Source organism: Dama dama, chromosome 5, assembly GCF_033118175.1.
Source record: "Dama dama isolate Ldn47 chromosome 5, ASM3311817v1, whole genome shotgun sequence".
Lineage (NCBI taxonomy): Eukaryota > Metazoa > Chordata > Mammalia > Artiodactyla > Cervidae > Dama > Dama dama.
The window spans coordinates 18,542,400-18,561,880 of NC_083685.1; the positions used below are offsets into that span (position 1 = coordinate 18,542,400).

Here is a 19,481-nt window from a genome sequence, read left to right on the forward strand (position 1 = left end):
TCACTAAATTTATTGTGGTAATCATTTCATGATGTAGATAAATCAAATGATTATACACCTTAATATATGTATGTAAATTCCATCTGAATAGAATTGGAAGAAAAATAAAATTATTAAAATTATACTCAAATAAATATCCCAGCATTTTTAAAATAAACTTTTAGAATGCTTTTAGATTTATGAAAAATTAAGCAGATGGTACAGTGTTCTCATAACCCCAGACCTAGTTTCCCATTATTAACATTTTACAACAATATGGTACATTTATCATAACACGTATATTAACTAAAGTCCATAGTTTATTCAGATTTCCTTAGTTTCCCTATTTCTATCCCAGGATCCCATTCAGGATACCATATTGCATTTAGTCATCATGTGTTCGTAGGCTTCTCTTGGCTGTGAAAGTTTGTCAGACTTTCCTTGTTTCTGATGACCTCAATAGTTTTGAGGAGCATTGGTCAGGGATTTTACAGAATGTCTTTTGGGACTTGTCAGATGTTTTCCCTTTGACTAGACTGAGGTTATGTGTTTTGGGAGAAAGACCACATGCCATTTTCTTCATACCAAGGATACATGCTCTCAAGATGACATCACTTAGCTGAGGTAGTGTCTGCCAGCTTTCTCCACTGAGGTACTCTTTCCCCTGTCTACATTGTATGTACATTGGAATGAAGTCACTATTTGATTTAAGCACATGCTTAAGGGATGGGGATTTATGCTTCACCTCCTTGATGGCAGGTTTTCTATAGAAACTACTTGGACTTGTACATGGGAGATTTCCATTTTTTTCCCATTTATTTATATCAGTACGAACTTACAGATATTTCATACTTTGGGTTATAATCCAATACCACTTTGTTATTCTAATTGTTCCGGCTTTGGCCATTCAAAGCTTCTTCACTTGGCTTCTGTGTCTCTTTGATATAACTTCATCTTTCTTTGATCATTGTTTTTGAGCACTTCCTTACTATCCCGAACTCCAGTGTTCTCCAGGCACTTGTTCATTTTCTGCCTCAGTCCTAGAGTCAGCTACTTCAGGAGCTTCAAGATCAGTCCTTTCAATGAATATTCAGGACTGATTTCCCTTAGGATTGACTGGTTTGATCTCCTTGCAGTCCAAGGGACTCTAAAGTAGTCTTCTCCAACACCACAGTTCAAAAGCATCAGTTCTTTGGCACTCAGCTTGCTTTATGGTCCAACTCAAATCTGTATGTGACTACTGGAAAAGCCATAGCTTTGACTTAGATGGACCTTTGTCAGCAAAGTAATGTCTCTACTTTTTAATATGCTATCTAGGTTTGTCATAGCTTTTCTTCCAAGGAGTGTGTTTTAATTTCATGTCTGCAGTCACCATCTGCAGTGATTCTGGAGCCCAAGAAAATCTGCCAGTTTCCATTTTTGCTCCATCTAATAGCCATGAAGTAATGGGACCAGATCCATGATCTTAGTGTTTTGAATGTTGAGTTTTAAGCCCACTCTCCACTTTCACCTTCCTCAAGAGGTTCTTTAGTTCCTCTTTGCTTTCTGCCATTAGAGTGGTGGTATTTGCCTATCTGAGGTTGTTGAATATTTCTCCCAGCAATCTTGATTCCGGCTTGTGATTCATCTAGCTCGGCATTATGCATGATGTACCCTGCATATAAGCTGGTGACAATGTATAGCCTTGACATACTCCTTTCCCAATCTTTAACCAGTCCATTGTTCCATGTCCAGTTCTGTTGCTTCTTGACTTGTATACAGGTTTCTCAGGAGTCAGATAAGGTGTTCCGGTATTCCCATATTTTTAAGGATTTTCCACAATTTGTTGTGATCCACACAGTCAAAGGCTTTTGCATAGTCAGTGAAGCATTTGTTTTTCTGGAATTCTCTTGCTTTTCCAACAAATGTTGGCAATTTGATCTCTGGTTCCTCTGCCTTTTCTAAATCCAGCTTGTACATCTGGAAGTTCTTGCTTCACTTAATGTTGAAGCCTAGCTTGAAGGATTTTGGACATTTTGAGAACATTAGTCTCCATGTATTTCTTTTGCTGGTCCCCCCCCAGCTTATAGTTGATTTCTAGTCTCATAGCATTGTGGGTCAGAAGAGATACTTGCTCTAATTTCAGTTTTCTTAAATTTTGGGGCTTCGCTGGTGGCTCAGATGGTAAAGAATCTGCCTGTAATGTGGGAGACTGGGTTTGATCCCTGGGTTGGGAAGATCCCCTGGAGAAGGGAACAGCTACCCACTCCAGTATTCTTCCCTGGAGAATCCCATGGACAGAGGAGCGTGGTGGGCTACAGTCCATGGGGTTGCAAAGTCGGACCTGATTTACCAGCAACCCTTGGTTTATGATTATCCTGGAGAATGTTCCATATGTACTTGAGTGTATATTTTGCTGCTTTTGGGTGGGATGTTATATATAAAAACATGGAAGCAACCCACGTATCCATCAGTAGATAAATGGATCAAGATATGGAATATAACAATGGAACATTACTCAGTCATAAGAATGAAGTTTTGCCATTTGCAACAACATGGATGAACCTGCACTTAAATATTCATTGGGCGAACAATATATATTGGATATCATTCCTTGTTGACTCATAGATCTAACCCTGGGTTTTTTGAAGGCTGTGTGATATTCCATGGCTAACAGCTAACTTGTTGATGGGCATGCAGGTTATTTCCCAGTGTGATATTCCATGGCTAACAGCTAACTTGTTGATGGGCATGCAGGTTATTTCCCATCTTTTGCTAACAATAGTGCAGCAGGATTGTGTCTGTGAACATGTGGGAGGATTTCACCAAAGTGAAGTGCTTGGTTGGTCAAAGGGTATGGATGTTTAAAAATGTCATTGAGCATGTACTTGTTATGTTGCTTCAGTTGTGTCCGACTCTTTGTGACCCTGTGAACTGTAGCCCACCAGGCCCTTCTATCCATGGCATTCTCCAGGCAATACTGGAGTGGGTTTGCCATGTCCTCCTCCAGGGGATCTTCCCAACTCAGGGGTCAAACCTGCATCTCTTACGTCTCCTGCATTGGCAGGCAGGTTCTTGACCACTAGCACCACCTGGGAAGCCCTTAAAAATGTTATATTGTCAAACTGCCCTCTGGATGTTGGGTCAGTTTATATTTTTACGATCAGCATGAGCTGCTTCCTAATGCCAGCTGCAGAAGAGAGAGCATCAAAGTTTGATCTTTGCTAATCATGTGAGAGGGACTTCCCTGGTGGCTCAGTGGAAAAGAATCCTCCTGCCAGTGCAGGAGATGTGGGTTGATCCCTAGGTCAGGAAGATCCCCCAGAGAAGGAAATGGCTACCCACTCCAGTATTCTTGCCTGGAAAACCCCATGGACAGAGGAGCCTGGCAGGCTGCAGTCCATGGAGGTCAGAGTCAGACATGACTTAGTGACTCAACAATTAACTCCAGAGAGGTATATTCTACCCCCAAAAGTTTACATTTTTATGTGATCAGTTTATCACTCATCTGGGATTTTGTGTTATGCTTTTCATTTCCATTTTTTTCCTGTCCCCCCCCCCCTCCTTCTTGGTACTTTTGTATTAAACAACTTGGACTTGCAGACAGGCATAATGAACCCCTCCATATATAACATCCAAGCATTACTTAAATGAAACTGCTCTCCCTCCCTCTTGGAACCACTCACTCCTCACTTCCTGTCCCTGTGGCTGATGCCTTTGAACTTGTAACTGATCTGTTCCAGTCCACAAAGGTGAGAAGCTTGCACTGAGTGAATCCACCCCCTGGCTGTTTAGCTTTCTGTGCTCTGGATTTTATCATCAGGGAAGCTAGTGCACATGCCTTAGCATAAGGAGTTTGATATGGCTATGGACTTACCTGGTGGTTCAGTGGTTAAGGCTGTGCTTCCAATGCAGGGGACATAGGTTTGATCCCTGGTTGGGAAACTAAGATCCTGCATGCTGGGCAGCATGGTCAATAAAAATAGGCTGACGTGGTTTTTGTTTTGTGTATCTTAAACTTAATATAAACTGTACTTGATATTAGCTCTTGATGCCTGGTTTATTCAGTTTCATTGATGCAGTGATCTCAACATATCTCAAGTATACTTACTCATTTTCCTATTGTTGGTCATTTAGGTTGTTTCCAGTGCTTTTAGAAACATCCTAGTATGGCTCTTCCAGCACTTGTGAGGAATTCTCTAAGGTAAGGACCTGCCAGGTTATATGTTAACAGCATCTGTAAATTTACCAAATTGCTCTACAATATAAGGATGGCCCAGCCTCCCCATCCTTGGTATTAGAAGACCCATCTGTGAATTTATATAAATTCTTTTGTTTATATCACTTGGCCATTTTTCTTTGGGGGTATAACTTAGTTTTTCAAATCTTTTGATTCATTTGAGCATAAGGGAGACATGGTCCTTTTCCCCTCAGAATAAACAGACAAAATGGATAGCCCAGCTTTCACATACTAAGTTAAAGATGCCACCTTTCTCAGATAATGCATTTAATGATTATAGCTTTATTGCTGAGGTTTGGTACTGCTTCCATGTTATTCTTACATTTTTTAATCATTTTTATTAGAATCAGTCTAGTATCAAAATGCATGACTTGTGTACATTCATACATTCCTAAACGTGAGGGGTTCTCATTGATCCAGGATGACCACTGCTCCCTTTTGTTTGCCCCTAGGCATTTATTTCCCCTTCTTTTGTCTGACTGTGGTGCCTCTCCAGACCAACACTAAGTTGTGGCAATGGTAGATGGTGAGTGTGATTCTGGAAGCCAACACTTCTGGGATATCAAAATAGATGTTAAGTCAAATATTCCCCCTCACCCCCCCCAAAAGTCTTTTCCCCCCATATATGTAGGGTTAATTTCAGTTACTTAAAAAATGAGTATAGCTGAGTTACTTAGTTCTTTTCTGTATCTAGTGGGAATGTACAGAATTTTAATTTTGATATGAGTATTACAAGCATCTCTCCATCACTATAGTTCCCAAGCTGCTGACAGCTTTTAAATCATGTTAATTATCTCTGAAAACCCCACTGATGACACACATGCTTCCTCATACTTGAGACGGTAGAACCAGGGCAGGCATGTTTTATAGCTCTCATGTCACACAAGCAGACCTTCTACCCCTCTGCTCTCCTCCTGGCAGAGAGTCAACAGGAACTTCCTGTCCCTTCTGTCTGCCCAAGGGCACAACTGCTCAGGCGCCAGGGCCAGAGGCCCTCGGTGCACACCACCCACCTGCGCCTCCCGCAGAACAGTCCACACCACGCTGCAAACTTATCGTAGAATAGATTTATTTACCTGAAACCATGTCTGTGCAATGCTTGTTACCAGCACAGAAATAAACTGATCTCTATTTACAGTCTAAAGTCAAACATGCGTTGTGATAAACTGACATTTAGCATTTTATTGATATAAATGCATCACAATAATTCATATTGCACCAACATCTGTCTACTGCTTCTGATTTCATTAAATAAGTTACATTTAATACAGTGCAAAATAGCTGTTTGCACACTCAGGAAAATAACTGAAGTTATGAACTGGAAGCCTACATTTTTAACCATTCAACACCTGTAGTGTTTTCAATAAATTTATAAATAAGCAAACTGTACAGGGCCAATTAAAAAGTAGCATGTTTCAATGACACCATAGAGAAATCTGGCTACTTACAACTGAAGGCATGCATTACAATTGAATATTGTACATTTATTTAAGCTATGATATTTTGCACAGAGAAATACGGAGACTTGGCTGATGGCTTCTAAGTTCTTGGATAAGGTTTCAGAACCTCATTCTTCTTGCAGCAAAGAAACCAGACTTCTCTGGAGAGGCTTTCTGATTCATTAAGTTAAATTGTACATTTGTTACTATTTTGATTCAAAAGCTAAAACCCCACTGGTAATACACGTTTCCTCCACATAATACACAACAAGTTGGGGACTTTTTTCTAATTTTCTTTTCCCCCCAACATCAATCATGCAGAGGGCTGGTAGATGTGTTGCTAAAAAACGCACATGCACGCAACCGAACACCCTTAAATTTCTGCAAAATGGTTTAGGAAGCGGTTACTCCAGTATTGCTGAAAAGGAAAGAGAGAGGAAATCAGCTTTATGAAATATGGGGAGGAAATGTTAGAATAACTAATTTAAGACTGGGATTAATAGTGACAGATGAAAAGGAATGTTCAGTTTGATCTTTTAAGATTTCTGACCAGCATTTCTGATTAACTCACAGGTCCCTCCGGTCATTTGGCTAGAGTATCCCACCAGGCAGACACTTAATCGCTTCAGGTTTAATAGAAGTTGAGAAAGTCCTCGGTTAGCAGTGCAGGGGGTGAGGAAGGCCAAGCAGAGTGAGCACTATGGTAATTAGCGCCAAGCCTCTAGCTCCCATCCCTTCCTTCCCTTGGGACCAGCCTCTGGGCTGCAGGCCCAGCCAGGCCCAGTCGTAGAAGGGGAACTGCTTATCACTGTTCCCTTTCAAGAAAAAAGGCTGCAGATTACCCTCAATTGTTAACTGCTGGGTGGTGGTTTTTCAATGTGCTATATGCACACTGCGAACACAGCGGGCCTGGCAGACACTGAGCTAAGGCTTGTGGTCTCAGATATTCCTGAGGTCTGCCCACCACATGGACATTCAGGGGTCTGAGCCCCAGTCTGAGGTAAGTGGAAGCAGCCACGTGTGAGGGAAGGTGGCGGCTGCCCTGCTTGTGTCTGAGCTCGTGCAGTCTTCCTGCCCGGCGTGCCACCTGCTCTGTGTAGATGCAGAAGGAGTTGCTGGCATGGCACCCCATTTAGGGAACACGTAAGAGTGCCATCTCCTGGGCAAAGGAAAGAGGTCAGTCTGGGTATGGGGTGGCAAAAAACGGAACATTGAGGGGATGGGCCTTCAGCCCACTTGCTGACAGGAAGGAGCCTGGAGCAAGTTTCAGGCAGGAGCTGCCTGGGCGCCCATGTGCAGTAAGGGCGAGGCTGACACTGCCTTCCTTGCAGGTACCTGGTGAGGATGGTTGGACTCCTGCTCCCCGCAAGTCAGGGGCCAGGGGTGTGCCCACAGCAGCACCAGCTACCAAGGAAGTGCCAGTGCAGGCGTGGTTTTTGGCGGCAAAGCCTGAAGCAGAGCGGCTAAGGCTCTGTAGCACCGGGTCTCCCCCAGTCCCAGCTGTCTGGGTTGAGGGAAGTGGGTGCCCAAGCCACCTGTGGGCTGGACAGGCCTGAAGCTGAGAAACCACAGGGCAGCAGCCACCCATGCCATTCACTTTCTTTTGTAAAGGCCAATAAATCAAGGAACTGAGTCAGGAAAAGTTGACCATTGAATAGCACCCCACCCAACAAGCTCAGACATCCTGGTTTGGTTTGCAGCCAAGACACTCCTTGCATTTGATCTGCTCAACTTGTTTCTTTCTGCAATTCATAATGCTAAAGTTGGCAAAACGTACCTCCTATATTCTCTGCCAAGCAAACCAGCTTCCCTTTCCTCTGAGGCCTCAGGGAGCCAGACCAGGACTCTGCGTTAAGAATCTGTCTTCATGTGCCCTTTCTACCCGCCGTACACGGAAACCTCTCAAACTTGGCAGCACCCTCTTCTGCTTGATACCTGTTAACTTTCCTCATGCTCTCAGCATTTACATGTTATTCAGGTGGCCCTGTATCCGGGACTTCAGGTACCCACGAGAACACCGGGGGCTTCATGTGGAGGGAGCTACCAGCATGACTATGTACTGCCTACGCCCTTCACTTTGGCTAATGCTCGGCTATGGTCCAGTAACTGCTTTAACGTACCCCTGGAGAGAAAAGACAAGTCTTCGCTACAAAGGATGTGACCCAGAAGGTGGAAAAAGATGACCAACTTAAAAATGAACCAGGGAATTCCCCAGTAAACCAGTGATTAGGACTCTGCTCTCATTGCTGGAGCCCTACTTCAATTTCAGGAACTAAGATCCTGCAAGCCGTGTGCTGTGGCCGGGTGGGGAGAACAAAATGATGCAGGAGTTTACTGGTTCAGTTACTTGCTTTCACTTGCTTTTTAATGATCCAGGTAGCAAGATTCCGGGACCAGTCCTTGCCGCTAACAAAGATCAAAGAAACAGAAACTGAAAAGTTTTTCTGTGAATCCCCATTTGTGAAGGTTTGTCAGTCTGACCAAAGCAGAACTACTCTGTCTTCCCCCAGGTTCACCCTGACACCTGGCTGTGCCACTGGCCAAGGCAGTGGCGGGGTCTAGAGCAGCCACCCAGCCCACAGGTGGTGTACCGTGCACCTGCCCCTCTCAGGGCGCCTGACTCATCAGTCTATACAGCCAGCTCACTTAGTGGCAGTCACCTTTAGGCTAAAGCATCCAAATTCCAGGGCATACTCACGTTAGTTGATGGATGTTGGAAGGCATTGGAGGAAAACACCACAGTTAGGACTGTTAATGACTTATACACTGTTGGTAAGACTGATCTCGAACATGCGCAAACATTTATCATAGTAACAATGGTGGTGGTTAGTGCCACATTCAAATAAAAATAGTTCTATACAATATGTTCATTTGGTCATGTGCTATTTACAGATTTTACAAAACACACACACACACACACACACGCCCTTATGTCCTCTACACCAGGCTAAAATAGGCCAGCAGAAACCTGCATAAAAATGTATCACAGATGACAATTAGTGCCTATACACCAAAAATGAAATTCCTACAACGACCTATGCAGCAGAACAGGATCCTTCTTCCCCTTCAGCACAGTAAATAATTCTGAGCTAAGAAGAATCTAAGAGAACTAAGCCACTTAATAGTTAAAAACAAGACGGTTATTTTTCTCTGTCCATTTAAAATGTTTTATTTTTCTTTTTAAACTAGATTGTGAAGTGCCACTGAAATAGGCAATGTTGGCAAAACAATGTCTGTTACAATAAAATACATTAGACATTTAAATAAATAACCTTAAAAACTATGTGAGGGGACATGAACCCAGTCGATTGAATCTGGAACAATGTTTTCTGCACAAGCGAGAACAAGCATACCTCTTGTTAAGACTGATGTAAACAGAACCATCAAAACCCTACAGGAGAAGCAGCCGAGCGGGGTGGGGGTGGGGGTGGAGGTGAACACAGGGCTGAGGGGTGAAGGGGGTGGCAAACCAAAAAATACTGACTGAGGTAGCAGTACTCTGCTCAGTGCAGAAAAATTGGCTTATGAATAAAAATCAGACTGTGATCTCAGATTAAATCCAGATGATCATGCAAAAGACACAATACATGCTATTTAGTTTTAGAAAAAAACCACACACATTCATTTCCTAAAATCTGCTGCCAATTAATTTGCTGACAATGTCTGCTGGCTCAACTATTTTTTTTTTTTTTACAAGGATGAGTATTAAACAGAACACTGTACATGCTTTTTTTCATCTACAAAAAAATATTTGCATAAAATAGTGTTAGTTCTCTGTACATGTCAATGGACACTTTAATTATGTGTATAAAAAAGGAAAATCTTGCCCCACTGGAGTCAGAAAAAGCAAAACAAAATCTAGAATATGAAACTTCCTTCACCAGCCAATATGTTCATGTGAAAATTCAGCAGAAATAGACAGTTGCTTTAAACAATAAAAAAAAATTAATTGATTAAGTTAAACATCTTCTTTATGCGAAACTGTCAGTCAAGACCAGAACATATCACTAAAGTTAGTGTCTGTGCTATAGACCCAGATCACCAGGGGCATTATGAGCAGCACAAAGGGCCAGGAGATCCCATCGGTGCATGCCGAAAACGAGCAGGGTTTGGTGGCAGGTTGCACACACTCTTTACCAGGTTCTAGGTAGTTGCGGGCCACAAACTTGAGGGTTTCGTCCATTAGAATCACAGGCAAGGAGATTTTCAGCACCATCAGCCACTGGGTCAAATTCAGAGGTGTGATCTGGAAAATAAGCTGAAACACAAAGAAATCTCATCAAGCTCCCCAACTTGCTGGACAGGCAGACAGGCCCCAGCCCGGGCTCCCCACACTGCTTACTGGCAAGGGTTCCACGTAGAGGATTAGGAAGTGGAGCGACATTGACAGGCAGATGGAGCCCACGAGCCAAATATTCTCCCAAGGGGGCATCCTCAGCAAGGACTGGTTTTCAGACAAGCTGCGGAACAAGGAAAGGCAGGTGAAACGTGCCCGCCAGAGGGCAAAGGCATGTGCCCTCACTGACAGAGTATGTTTGAAACCACACTTCAATAAGGTGATGGCTGCCGTGGCATTGCCCACTGACCTAACTGTATTAAGTTTCTATGGTGGCAAAGTTAAGGAATGACGTTCAGATGTAGGACAGACTTCAATTTAAATCTAGGCTTTGGCAGAGTGATCTTATTTCAGTGGGTTCAAAGCTGCTCTCAATTGCCCTTGACACTTAGGCTATTTTGAAATTTCCATTTTTGTCACTGGCATAATTAGATGATACCGTTTGTCTTGATGCTAAAGGGCAACAGCTCCTTCCCTGTGGGCACTGAAGTCCCTATTTTTGGCCTCTGCCGTCTCTTAAGGAACATGTGGCTAAGCACTCCCACTGCTTCCTGGAGGCGATGATGACTTAAGCTCTTAAAACCGGTGCTGCTTGTTCTTCCTTTTGGGGAGGGCAGAGCTTTCCTGTGACTCTCAATCAACCATGACACACACACACAACCCCCCAGCACGTTATGAAGACTCACGGACCTGTTGAGGGCATTGCACATCTCTATAGTTACTAGAACAGAGAGCGCCATTGTCATTGGATATGGGGATTCAAAGACCGCACAATCCACGCCTTCAAAGTCCGGGTTGTCCTCTTTACACTGTAGGAAATGACTCTGCAACAAAAGCCCGACACCAAGTTCCCAATCAGCCAAAGACATATTTCCAAGGTCCACACAGAAATTCCACACTAAGCCCAGAACAAAGCCCCACACAGGATCTCACCCCATTTCTCAGAGAAGCCCTGGTCTTTCAGAACAATCTTAGATGCAACTGCTTATTGTTCAATTCTTAAGAGTATTTGATAGACATTCAAACCACAGAGAGCTCAAGGACACCCTTGTATGTTAAGGCTTACAATGCATCTGCATCTAAGGTACAGAAAGAAAGGTGGCTACCTACCAGCTGGTAGAAGGAGACTCTTGGACCACCCTCGGCAGCGATGAACCACCACGCGGCAGCACCCACTGTGGCAGCGCCAACGTAACCTGGGAACAGATAGGACACTGATGCTCACGGGGCTCTACAGCTTGCAGCATCTCTGCAGGTACTGCTTCACGGGCCAACCCCTGGGACGGAGATCAGAGACGTGGTGTCACTGAGCCTGTGCCGCCACCAACACCTGCTAACTTGAATCAGCTAAAGCAGTTAGAGGGTCTCCACAATGAGGGGATGTCTGTGGTACAAAAGAACCAGGCAGCTTCTCCTTTAAGAATCTGCGAAGGAAAGAACCTACTAGAACGACTAGAATTGGGAGGACCTTTACACCAGTCATGCCCTCTCTGACCAGCAGCCAGTATGTTAAGGCTGCAGGTACCTGTCCTCCATGTGATGCCACGCTGTGCCAGAGCACCAGATCGCCCCTCCATGATTGCTTGGCAAACTTAGGTTTCCAATTACACTCTAGTGTCTTTGCTCCATCAAAGGCCTGGCAGAACCTTCATATGGAAAGGCCATTAGAGCAGTTAGTGCAGAACACCAAGCTCCTGACAGTGCTCAAAGCCAGTTCTGAGACTATACCCCCCCAGCAATTACTTCTGAATTCAAATTACAAAGAAGCAACAAAGGGTAGTAGAGAACACAGGGACTTGAGAATAAGAGACTGTCCCAGTGCAGTAGTAGCCACTCAAGGTCCAAGCGCGCACACCCTCTAGCCCAGCAATCGCAGCAACAGTGGGCAGGTGGTGCACTGACATAAAACTACCCAACAAAGCGGGAGAAAAATGCGAAGACGAGGCTCAGCATACAGGTGCTTACAGCACGCCATCACTTGCGAAAATAAATACATAAGATAGATCTATTTGCTGGGAAGACACATGATAAACTGTGCTGCAGGGGTATTGGCTGGCTGAGAGTCCTCCTGTTCTATGCTTTTGAGTGTTAAGTCATGTCAATTTACTGAAAAAGTCTCCTATGGGACCCTGTGGGTGTGTAGTCACTCAGTCATGTCTGACTCTTTGGAACCCTTTGGACTCTAGCCTGTCAGGCTCCTTTGTCCATGGGATTCTCCAGACAAGAATACTGGATTGGGTTGCCATGCTCTTCTCCAGGGGATCTTCCCAACCCGGGAATCAAACTTGTGTCTCCTGCATTGCAGGTAGATTCTTTACCCACTGAGCCATCAGGGAAGCCCTATGGGACCCTAGGGAGGTCATTTAGCCTCTCTGGACCTCACTTTCCTAACCTACGAAATGAGAGAGAGAGCAGCAGCATCCGGGGTCAGGATGAGGTGGACAGTGCCAACACATGGAGGAGAGCCAACACTGCTGATAAATGCACAGAACCCTTCTCTCACTTAGGGAAAGGGAAGCTTGGTGATACAAGGCCTGAGTTGCCCCTCTATTTCCCTTTGCCCATGGGTTAAATCTGAGAACCTAATTCAAAAAGGCCAAAGGAAGAACAAAAGCGCTAAAATGAGGGATAACCTTACTGCAAACTGGATTCACAGCTCATTAACCTGAAAGAGGACAGCTGCCATATTTTGCTACCCTAATATGGGGATAGAAAAAAAATGTGCTTTTAAGGGATGAATTTATGACATGTTTGGACTCATAAACGTTTTGTTTAAAAATCAATAATATAGTGGCTCAGGCTCCGTGCTCTCAATGCAGGGGCCGGGATTCGATCCCTCGTCAGGAACTAGATCCCACATGCTGCAAGAGTTTGTATGACGCAACTAAAGATCCTATATGCCGCAGCTAAGACCCACTGCAGCCAAATAAATAGTATTTTTTAAAAAACCAATAATATAAAAAACCATACTCACATCCAATAGCCAGGTAACGGAAAAAGAGCCACCCACTGATCAGTGGTTCTTTTGGGTTCCGGGGTGGCTTGTTCATAATGTCCAGATCAGGAGGGTTGAACCCCAGTGCAGTGGCAGGCAGGCCATCTGTCACCAGATTGACCCAGAGCAGCTGGACAGGAATTAAAGCCTCAGGAAATCCAAGGGCTGCTGTTAGGAAAATACTGTGTCCACCCAAGGAAAGAAGAGAAAAACCCCAAGTTATTTTTGCCCACTATTTAACATCGACATCCCCTCCTCTTCCATAAAAATCGGTTGACAGCAATGATTACTTGAAATAACTTTACCCCCAAGTAATCATAAAACGTTTATTATACCCAAATTCCAAATTAACTTAACTTTTAGAAGGCCAAGAATCTTATGTTGTATTATACAGTTAATTTAAACCCCTTTCTGTGTTCAAGTGTGTCCTCTGCACACTGGGACAGTCGTAGGCAGCCCTCCTGGGGGCCAGAAGAAGCACCTTTACCTCCACAAAGGCCTCCACCTCCTCCGCCAGCTGCCCACCCCTCCCACTGCACCAACAGCGAAGCTGCTGCCACGTGAACCCCCAGCTGAGGGAAACGCACAGTCTCACAGGGACTCACCAGACAACCTCCCCAACGTTGGAGGAGATGAGGTAGCGGATGAACTGCTTCATGTTGTTGTATATGGCCCGTCCTTCCTCCACGGCAGCCACAATGGTGGAGAAGTTGTCATCAGCCAGGACCATCTCAGAGGCTGTTTTAGCTACCGCGGTGCCAGAGCCCATAGCAATGCCAATCTCAGATTTCTTCAGAGCAGGAGCATCATTTACACCGTCCCCAGTCTGAAAGACCAAGAAACCCACCACTGATTTGCACACCCGTTACCTAACACACACACTGCCAACAATCACTTGGCCACCCTGAAGCCAGGGAATGAATGGAGCTGTTGGACCTCTGGGCAGCTAAGTTTTCTGGGAGAGTTTTCATTTTTGTAAGCTGGTGTCAAAGAACACATTTTAACCTGGGAAATGTGAAACTGCCAAACAAAACTTACAGGTGACACTTCAGAGGAAGTAGAACAAAAGGGACTTCAAACAATCTGTGTTACTTATTTTACCAAACAAAACACAACACAACCTACATGGCAGTCAAGACAAAATACTTGTATCCATATGGATAAATCTCAAATAGAGCCAACGCAGACTTCAAAAATACAGAAACTACAATATGCCATTTACATGGCAAAAATATGCCATTTTCAGCCAAAAAAGGGCAAAAATACTTAAATATCATCTACAGATACAAAACTATCATTCCCGTGTGTGTTTTCTATACTTTTACTAAACACCCAGTACTGAATTCAGAATGGTGCTTTCCTCGGAGAAAGAAGGGGAGGGGAGGAAAGAGGAAGACAACTAGAACAGCTGGTTTTCAGCAACAAAATTGTTTTAAAAACTGAAACCTTTCATAGACAAGCAGCAAAAGCAAGCATGACATAATGTTAACATCTTAGTGAAAAATCATATGCAAGGAAAGAATATGGGAAATGCTTCATCAACAGGTTGTTCTCAGAGAAAGCATCACCAGTACCATCTCATTTCAGAGGAGGTTTTCCCAATGTGTGATAGAGTACGGAGTAGTTATGTCCTAAATCAGCTTTTAGAAACGTGAGATAAAAACACATACATTTTAACCATGACAAATACTTCTCCTGTGACTAATTCAGGCTTCTAGGTCTTAAACTTCCCCAGAATCTTGCATGCCAATAGAATCCTTGAGAAACAGCCCATATCATGACAAGAAAAGAATTTCCAAATATGGGAGCTATTACTAAAAATTTAATGATCAGAATTAGAATCTGCTGTATTTGTGCAGTGTGTTACCTGTACATGTCTACAGACACTCACCATAGCTGTAATCTCATCAAACGACTGTAGAAATTCTACAATTTTAGACTTGTGGGAAGGTTCAACTCGAGCGAAACAGCGAGCATTCAAGCAGGCTTCTCTCTGGGCTGAAGGATTGAGCTCATCAAACTCTCGACCTGTGAAGGCCTTTGCTGTCACGTCCTCGTCCTGCCCGAAGATGCCAATTCGGCGGCAGATGGCCACAGCAGTGCCCTTGTTGTCGCCCGTGATCATGATGACTCGGATGCCTGCCTGCCGGCACAGCTTCACAGAAGAGGCCACTTCAATTCTCGGAGGGTCCAGCATGCCCACACAGCCGACGAAAGTCAGATTGGTCTACAGTCAAAGAATCACCTTTTGTCAAAACAGGAAATTCTAGTTTTTTCCCCCTAGTGTGGAAAGCAAAGGTTTCTGCATTTTCTTATGGCAGAATTCACACCACTGATGTTAATATACATCCAATGAAGAATAGTATTAACTCTAATAAATCAGAAGCAAAAATATCACTACATTCTTGTTACCAAAAGAAATTCTTGAGCTTTCATTAATAATATTCTTAAATAAGGAAAAAATATACTGAGGAATAGGAACATATTGACAGCAGCCAATCAGTGACTCATAGTAATCAAATTTGAACTAGAAACTTCACTGTTCAAGGCTTCAGGAAGCCTCATACCCAACAGGAAAGAACTCCAAGAGCAGAAGCAGACAGAATCTTTCCACGTGAACAATGTGTCAGTAATTAATGAATATTCTGAAAATGTCCCCGATTTTTACATTATCTTAATTTACATGAGAGCAGCAAAATACGTTTCTAGCCTTGATTGTACTTTGAAAGTAATAGGCCTGTATTAAACTGTTAAATGTGTATGTTTGAAGCAGCAACTTAAATTATAAAGATGATACATTTGGCCCGCAGGAAAACAAATAACCACACCCCTTTCTCAGCAAAAGCAAGACTCATCTGACCTTTTACTGAAGGAGGCTACCTAAACAGAATGAATGCGCAGGGTGCGGGTGAAGCTTTCCACTGGCTGACCTCGTATTTAATAAAGTTGGCCGAGTCCTCGAGGTTCATGTCTTCCCTCCTCAGCGGGTTGTCGTGAGTGGCCAGGGCCAGGCACCGCAGTGTGTCGCTGCCGCTGCCCCACTCCCGGATGACAGACATGATCTTCTGCTTGACTCCAGGAGTCATGGGCACTTTAGTGCTTCCGACTCGAATGTGAGTACACCTGTCAATGACACCTTCAGGAGCACCCTGGAAATGTTAGATTTAGAACAATTTTATTTACTGGCTCACTCAGGATAACAATCCTGGTAAGAACATTTAATTGCAAGCTGCTGTACTTGCCTTCACAAACATTTTGCTCATTGATGTCCGGCTTGGTTTGTTTGGTGTACAATAAACTGACATTGATTTTCTATCGCGTGAAAACTCTAGAGTAAATTCCTTTTTCATCAATTGTTTAATGACCTATAAAGAGAACATATATGGAATATTATTGGATAGCAATTTCTATAAACTTTTAACAGTTAAACATTCACTAAATACCTATTACGTGACAGACACTGGAGATTTAGCAATAGACAATAAACAGACAAGTTCCCACCCTCATAAAACTTACCCTCTAGTATGGGAAAGACACACTAGAGTGTGAAAGTAGACTATAAGTGCCATGGAGAAACAATTTAAAAATAAGCAAGAAAGAGAAAATTATGTTTAGGTTACAGTTTTACATACAGTACCGAGAAGGCAATACATGAGTCAAAACATGAAGGACGTGTGACTGTGAGCAGAGAAAACATACGCAGACTGACCGAGCAGTTCAAGGAGCTTCCAGGGCAACACGGCTGGAAGCAAGTTTGCAAAAAAGGTTAGGGGTTAATGGCAGGGGTTGCAGAAGCAGGTTGTAGCATCCTGAAAGTCACTGTAAGACATCTGGCTTTTTTAACAAGTGAAACAGTAAGACAATGGAGAGTTTCAAGCTCTGGCAGTTATGTTAAGAATTAACTGAAGGAAGGGCAAGGAACACCACACCACTTCAGTATTTTAAATACTTTTAGACAGCTAGTGACTATATTAGATGTCAGCACAGAGACAGTATTTAAAGTCATAAGAAGAGAAGAGTTCAAGGGAGTAACTGCAGACAGAAAAGCCGAGGCCTGGGCCCTGGAGCCTCTTGGAAGATACAGCCAAGGAGACAGGGTTGGGGGGAGAACAAGTAAAGGACTCTTTTAGGGAGGGAGAGACTGAGAGGATAAACTGACAGCTCAGGTAAAACAAAAACTGAGAATTAACCTTTAGATTCAGATTCCATTGGTTTATCTACATATACAGTCATATTACCATAAAATCAACATACTTTATTTATCCAATTTTTTGTTGGCTTTCTTTTTCTTACCTTATTACATGAACTAGGGCTTCCAGTACTACAATGAATAGAAATGTTGAGAGTAAATTCTCTTGCCCATTAGGAATGTTAACTTTGTTTAGTTACACCATCAACCAGAAGATGCTTGCTTAGTTTTTATCATAAACTGAGATCAAATTTTATCAGATGCCTTTTCTGATTTAAATAATCTTATGATATTCTGCCTTTATTCAATTATGTGGTGAATTACATGGATTTTCCCCTCATTCAGACAAACATTTAATAATAACTGTAAAAACCCCAAAGAACCTCAGCAACCAACAGAGGCAACTGTGAGTGGAATGAAGCCATCCTCTCAGCCAGAGCAATAAAAGGACAATCACTAAATTCAACATTATCTGATTGATAGATCACTTATCTATTTGTCTTTTTTTGTGGGGGGGGGAGGCACGCAGTGGTTGGTGGCACACACCACACGTCCATCTTACAGGGATCAAACCAGTGCTCCCTGCAGCGGTAGCGCAGAGTCTTGACCACTGGGAATTCCCATGTATCTAGTTTCCATTAAGCATTTGTACCAACAGCTCTGGGAAGACTGCAAGAATGTGCAGTGACTCTGAGGGAGATGTGACCTCGGCACCAGATACATCCTGCGTGCTAAATTACTTCAGTCTGTCTGACTCTTTGTGACCCTATGTACTGTCTGTCCATGGGATTCTCCAGGCAGGAACACTGGAGTGGGTTGCCATGCCCTCCTCCAGGGGGTCTTCCCAACCCTTGGATGGAACCTGCATCTTTTACACCTCCTGCACTGGCAGGTGGTTTCTTTACCACTAGTGCCACCTGGATACATCCTGGGTGGAGAGGACAAAGCCACTAGGGCTGTGAAATTCAACAGTCCTATCCAAAGGGGCCACTTGGCCTTAAAAAGCTGGTCCTGCTCTATTGCTGCTGGTTGTTTCCCTTCATTGAGTAGTTAGAGGTAATTAAGTAATTCTAAACATCAGTCTCTGTGAAGCTGAAGTCTTCAGGTTGCCTCTGAAGGGTTTAGTCAAACACCAACTCATAACAGAGCTATCAGACAATGTGGTTTTGCTTACTGACAAGTGGGGTGAATTCCCTAAAACAGAAACAAAGGACCTGGACTTGTTTCATGGAAACCATGAGTCTGGGCAGGATGCCACAGGAGAGGCCCAAGACCCTTGTGGCTGTGAGACTGTTGGTTGTGAAGCATGAATCGAGTTACTGTGAAAGATTCTATACTTCAGCTGAGGCATCCTCCATTCTGGCACGAGTTTTGATTTCCCTGGAGAATATAAAAGAGGCACACTGATGTAAGAAAACAGAGTACTGGAGCAGGTCCCGTTCCGCCTCACACTGCGAGACGGTATGCAAGTCATTGAGGGCCTCAGTTTCCCTGCCTGCAAGTGTGAGACTCGACTGGATGGTCCTAAAGTCCTTCTTACAACCTGAGATTTGGCGTGGTGACTAAATGCTTAAATAGCTGATGTCTTTAATAGGTGCACTGTTGCCCACCTTAGGCTACCTGTGCTGTGAGGTGCCACCCTTCTCCCCCAAAACACTGCCTCCTCATCTGTCCTGGATACCTAAGGAAGGATGAAAAAAAGTCACCATAGTGATAGCTGAAATAAGCTTTGCTTTTGTATAACTAGGAAGGCTGTATTTATAACCTCCTGTTTCTCTTTCTTCTACCAGAAAACCCTGACTGAAGGAACAGTAGCACTAAAGTGCTACAAAGAGGAGCCTCAAGCACTGGCTGGCTGCCCCTTGGAGATGACAGGTATATAGGTCTGACACTAAGAGCTTGTGTGTAGCAGAGCCCAACTCTGAAGAAACCTAAACTCCAAGGCTGGGAGGCAGTGGGTACTGGGAACAGGTCTAGAGGACCCAATGCAGACTGCATTAACACCATCTTGCATGCACTGCAGGGAGACGGTGTTCACCCTGTTGCAGAGGGGCTCTGTGCTTCCAGGTCTGCAAGGGCAGGACCAGACGCAGACTTCAGGGCCTGACTTGTTTCCTCCTAGATCTCTTCTGCTCCTGCTTGTCCTCACAGTCCCTTCAACCCGTATTCTCTGGCTTCTGCAGCTTCCATTTCTGAGCTTCCTTAGGTTGCTTCTGGGCATCTAGGCTTCTTCTCTTCCCCTTGTTCTAATTCTACCTGCCACTGCCTGTCACTCTGACCTTTGTGTATGGTAACATCTTGTTCACATGTTGCTTACTCTGCTT

The 19,481-nt window shown here is 43.8% G+C and overlaps 1 protein-coding gene across 1 annotated transcript in view; it reads right to left on the reverse strand.

Annotated features, from left to right (window-relative positions):
* Positions 1–5,250: 5,250 nt before the first annotated feature.
* The window catches only part of ATP2A2 (ATPase sarcoplasmic/endoplasmic reticulum Ca2+ transporting 2), a 58,602-nt gene continuing 44,371 nt past the window's right edge, over positions 5,251–19,481 (reverse strand). Inside the window, exons 12-20 of the mRNA XM_061141938.1 lie at positions 16,211–16,333; positions 15,899–16,117; positions 14,860–15,195; positions 13,574–13,794; positions 12,948–13,150; positions 11,084–11,169; positions 10,664–10,797; positions 9,980–10,097; positions 5,251–9,895 (exon numbers count right to left, since the gene is read on the reverse strand). Coding sequence (XP_060997921.1) covers positions 9,626–9,895; positions 9,980–10,097; positions 10,664–10,797; positions 11,084–11,169; positions 12,948–13,150; positions 13,574–13,794; positions 14,860–15,195; positions 15,899–16,117; positions 16,211–16,333 — 1,710 coding nt within the window. The 3' untranslated portion in view covers positions 5,251–9,625. The remainder of the gene's footprint in view (positions 9,896–9,979; positions 10,098–10,663; positions 10,798–11,083; positions 11,170–12,947; positions 13,151–13,573; positions 13,795–14,859; positions 15,196–15,898; positions 16,118–16,210; positions 16,334–19,481) is intronic.